The sequence below is a fragment of the Lycium barbarum genome, chromosome 7 (assembly GCF_019175385.1).
Source record: "Lycium barbarum isolate Lr01 chromosome 7, ASM1917538v2, whole genome shotgun sequence".
Classification (NCBI taxonomy): Eukaryota; Viridiplantae; Streptophyta; class Magnoliopsida; order Solanales; family Solanaceae; genus Lycium; species Lycium barbarum.
Genome location: NC_083343.1, coordinates 115,072,755 through 115,077,900, shown reverse-complemented (window position 1 = coordinate 115,077,900; position 5,146 = coordinate 115,072,755). Strand labels below are relative to the sequence as shown.

At 33.0% G+C, this 5,146-nt stretch overlaps 1 protein-coding gene across 2 annotated transcripts; it reads right to left on the bottom strand.

The window, feature by feature from the left end:
* Positions 1 to 1,277: 1,277 nt before the first annotated feature.
* LOC132603896 (uncharacterized) lies at positions 1,278 to 2,333 on the bottom strand. Of its 2 annotated transcripts, none has more exons than XM_060317198.1 (2): positions 2,203 to 2,333; positions 1,278 to 1,785 (listed from the first exon to the last, which is right to left on the bottom strand). In XM_060317198.1, the coding sequence occupies exons 1-2, from the start codon at positions 2,282 to 2,284 to the stop codon at positions 1,439 to 1,441; spliced, it is 429 nt and encodes a 142-aa protein (XP_060173181.1). In that variant the 5' UTR covers positions 2,285 to 2,333; the 3' UTR covers positions 1,278 to 1,438. The 2 variants fall into 2 exon arrangements, with proteins under 2 accessions (XP_060173181.1, XP_060173182.1); XM_060317199.1 differs by having other exon boundaries at positions 1,278 to 1,782.
* Positions 2,334 to 5,146: the final 2,813 nt, after the last annotated feature.

Here is a 5,146-nt window from a genome sequence, read left to right as displayed (position 1 = left end):
TTTTAACTTTGAAAATACATTATAATTTTTCACCGAAGGGGTTCGGATGAATCCCCTGGACATAAGCTGGCTCCGCCCCTGCTGATAGTGAAGTGTGAAACTCGCGAAAAAATGATAATTCAGATATGTTTTTTATCATTAAAATTCAAGAAAAAAAAGTATCACTATCACTATTATATATACTCTTTAAGATAGAAATAATTATGACCATTGGAAGATGGGGAGAATTACCTTCTGTCATTATTAAAATGGAGCATAGCAAAAAGAGAGTTCTCAAAAGAATAAAATCCTTTCTTGCAACATCCTTCATCATGATGACTATTGAGTATTGAATAGTGTTTTGAAAAGAAAAAGAAAAAAACAATTCTGAAAAAAGATAAGGTTTTATTTGCACAGTGTTCAGCCTTTTAAATACTAAAAAGATCATGCACCTTCACATTTATTATGAGCAAATTCATTAATCAGCTTAGCATTGGCCAAAGGCTGATAAGATTATTTGATTTCTTACAATATGGAAATCTTAGTAAACTGTATTAAGTTATTCAATAACAAGTTTGACCATCACATAAAATTTAGAGCAAATTCATTAATCAGCTTATCATTGGTCTGTTAAGATTATAATAATTTGACTTCTTACTATATGACAATCTTAGTGAACTGTATTAAATTATTCAATAGCAAGTTTGGTGTTTCCACTAAGCGTATTGAAGTTGGAATTATATAGTGTGATGTATGTAAGGGTACTTTGTAATTAGCTATATTTTGTTAGAATATTGATCGTATGTAGGGGGTGCCAAATGGTCCGGTTGGGTTGAAATTGGGCATGTCAAAAGCGGGTCATTGACCCATCCAAAAATTACTTGGACTGAAAGGATTGGGTTGAAATAAAACCGGATCATAACCCAACCCGTCCATTTCTTTGTTTGTTTTTCATAATTTATTTGAGTTCCTAACAAAACTTTTTTCCTTATATTACGAGTATATATGGCATATCAAATAAAACAATGTCTTTTTATAAAATATTTAAACAAAGTCTCTCATTTAGTCAATTTAGATTGCATATCAGCCCAGTTTTCAAATAAGCTGAACTAAGCGGGTCAAAATGAACCGAGTTAATAAAATAAGCGAGTTCGAGTTAATAAAATAAGCGAGTCATTAACCGCAACCTTAACGGGTTGGGCGGATCATGATTTTATGGGCGGGTTTAGTTTAATACTGGATTATCAGAAAAAACAGAGCATATTTCTTTTTAGAATTCATATAACCACGCACCAATGCACAGTACGTACTTGCTTGACTTTTATTAGCAATGTCCTCAAAATGACAAATACAATTGGTAAGAAAGCCCAACCTTTACCTTACTAATCTTAAAACATTGTAGTATTACCTCAGAGTTAACCTAAGACATTATTTAGACCATAAACAAGTCGTAAATAAATTATACATGATAACGACGGTTAAATGGTGGTGATCCACCATGGTGAATATCTGGCGATTGATGACTTGGTGAATAGTCAATCACTATTGAATCATCAACTTGAAACTTTGTATCATTTTCCGTATCAAAATTCTTTGTTCCACTTGCATAAACTTGTTTTAATTCCATCTCTCTTCGGTTAAATGGTGGTGATCCACCATGGTGAATATCTGGCGATTGATGACTTGGTGCATAGTCAATCACTATTGAATCATCAACTTGAAACTTTGTATCATTTTCCATATCAAAATTCTTTGTTCCACTTGCATAAGCTTGTTTTAATTCCAACTCTCTTCTTCCAATTCCTGCTGATGAGGATAACAAATGAATAGGGGGAAAAAGAGAAAAAGAAAAAATACAGATAATGGTCAAAAACACACTTGAACTATCACTTTTTCGCCAGTTTCACACCCCAACTATCAATTGTCCTCTTTTCCTACCTGAACTATCACCGTATATGTATTAAAACACACCTAGTTGACAGATCAGGTAGGAAAACAGAACATTGATAGTTGGCCTAGTTAGCTTCAAGGTGTGTTTTAATATATAAATGACGATAGTTCAGCTAGAAAAAGAAAACAGGTGATAGTTGTGTGTGAAACTCATGAAAAAAGTAACAATTCAGGTGTGTGTTTGACCATTAACTCAAGAAAATAAGTATCACTATCACGATTATATACTTTTAAGATGAAATAATTATGACAAATGAAAAAGGGTGGAATTACCTTCTGTCACCATTAAAATGGAGCATAGCAAAAAGATTGTTCTCAAAAGAACAAAATTCTTTCTTGCAACATCCTTCATCATGGTGGCTATTGACTAGTGTTTAGAAAAATAATTCTGAAAAAAGATATGGTATTATTTGCACTTTGTCCGCCCTTTAAATACTAAATAAAAGATCAAGCCCTTGTTCACATTTGATTATGCGCAAGTTCAAAAATCGGTTGACCATTGGTCAAAGGCTGGTAAGATTTTAATCATTTTGACTTCTTAGCATATGGAAATCTTGGTAAACTATTAAATTCAGTAGCAAGTTTTGTCTTTCTAACCGAACTAGGTAGGTCCACGTGCTCATTTTAGTTTCAAATTAAAGGAGAAGTTACGTAAATACAATTTTTCAAAATGATAATTAAAAAGATTACAACTACTTTAAAAGAGTATACAAATATAACTTATTCAAAATTTGAACTTTTTAATTACATAAATACAACTTTTTACATTCCTAAAATATCAATATAGACATATATTTATATTAATGTATTTCATAAAATGAAATATGTAGTATATCAATGCACTTTGCTTAACTTATATTAATATAGTATATCAATGCGCATATATGCATATATATAGTATATAGTATATAGTATATAGTATATTATTTTTAATATAGTATTTAGTATATTATGTTTAGTTTATATGGTATATGTATAGTTAATATTATTGCCTTCATCATATAATTAATTCTATTATTAATGGTAGGTAAGAAAGGAGAATTTGTAGGGACAAATTAAGGAAAAAATATAACCTGCATAAATTTGTTACCTTATTTATACTAAACTGGATACTTAATATTATTGCCTTCATCATAATAGGTAGGAAAGGAGATTGTAGGGACAAATTAAGGAAAAAATATAACTTGTATAAATATGGTACTAAATTGAATACTTAATATTATTGCCTTCATCATATTATTAATTATAGGCAGGAAAGGAGAATTTATAGGGACAAATTAAGGAAAAAAATAACCTGTATAAATTTTTTATCATATTTATACTAAATTGACCATATCTATTAATTTTTTGCTTTTATCATTTATAGGGTATAGTTTGTAGATTCTGTAAATTAAAAAATAATTGTAGGTTCTGTAAATAGTTGTATACTTACTAGTATTTGTGTAAGTTCGAAGATTTAACTAAACGTGACCTTTTAGTTGTGAAATTAGTATAGGTGATTTGTGTGGACCACATCAAATCAAAACCCAATTAAATTTGGGATTAAGCAGATTGGGTCCAAAATGTATTTTTTTCAAACTTCTTAATCTTATATAAAATACAAAAAGATCCCAACTTAATAAAAAAAACCCACCAGCCCCCCTTCTCCTCCTCCCGCCCCTCCGCAGCCCCACCCTCACCGCCCCCCTCCCCCCCACCAATTTTTTTTTTTAAAGTTTTGATATTTTTTATTTGCTTTTTCACCAGCACCCCCTCCTCCACCCCCACACCCCCACCACCCCGGCCCAATTTGTTTTTTTTAAGAAAAAATTGTTTTTTTTTTTATTTCTTTATTTGTTTTTTCACTCCCCCCCCCCCCCCTTCATCCTCCCAACCCTCGCCCCGCACAATCACCCCCTCCCCCTCCCCACCCCCAATTTTTTTTTTACCAGTCCCCACTCTTCTTCCTTCCACCCCTCGCCCCCTCCCCCCCCCCCCCCCGGCCCATTTTTTTTTTAAAGTTTTGTTATTTTATTTGCTTTTTCACCAGCAACCCCCCTCCCTCCCCCCTCCCCCCCCCCCCCAATTGTTTTTTAAAGTATTGATTTTCTTTATTTGTTTTTTCAGCCCCCCCCCCCCACCACACCCCCACCCCCAAAAAAATTGATTTTTTTTACCGGTCCCCACTCCTCCTCCTCCCACCCCTCCCCCCTCCCCCCACAAAAAAAAATTGAAAAGTTTTTTTTTTTTTGCACCCCTCACCCTTCCAAAAAAAATTGTTTTAAAAAAAGAAGTATTGAATTTTTTTTGTTTTTTTTGCACCACCAACCCCCCCAAAAAAAAATATATATTTTTTTTTGGTTTCTTACTCCCCCCACCCACCCCAAAAAAATTTAATTTTGTTTTAAAGAAAAGTATTGGAAAGTTTTTATTTTTTTGTCCCCCCCTCCCCCCCCCCCCCCCCACCCCATCCCCCTCCAAAAGAAATCTTGAAAGGAATTTTTTTTTTTTTTTTGGGGGTTTAGGAAAAGTTTGTAGTGAATAGATGGTTTTTCTGTTGTTGTCTGGTATGGTTCAGGGTTTAGAAAAATATATCCAACAGATATTTTTTTTTCGTGTCCTGGTATTTTCTGATTCTATTTATAGAAGATAACCAACAGATTTGTAGTTATTGCAACAAGTTCTACACTTTTTGCAGCAAGTAAACAATCTGTTGCAACGACTCACTAATCTGTTGGACATATATAGCTTCAGTTCTTTGCTTCTGTTTGTAAAAGATATCTAACAGATTTGTAATTGTTGCAACAAGTTCTACACTTGTTGTAACAAGTAGACAATCTGTTGCAACAACTACAAATCTGTTGGACATAGCTTCAGTTATTTAGTTTTTTTTTTTTTGTAGAAGATATCCTATAGATTTGTAGTTGTTGCAACAAGTTCTACACTTGTTGCAACAAGTGGACAATCTGTTGCAACAACTACAAATCTGTTGGACATAGCTTCAGTTATTTAGTTTTTTTTGTAGAAGATATCCTACAGATTTGTAGTTGTTGCAACAAGCTCTACACTTGTTACAATAAGTAGACAATCTGTTGCAACAACTACAAATCTGTTGGACATAGCTTCAGTTATTTGGTTTTGTTGGTAGAAGATATCCAACAGATTTGTAATTATTGCAACAAGTTCTACACTTGTTGCAACAAGTAGACAATTTGTTGCAACAACTACAAATCTGTTG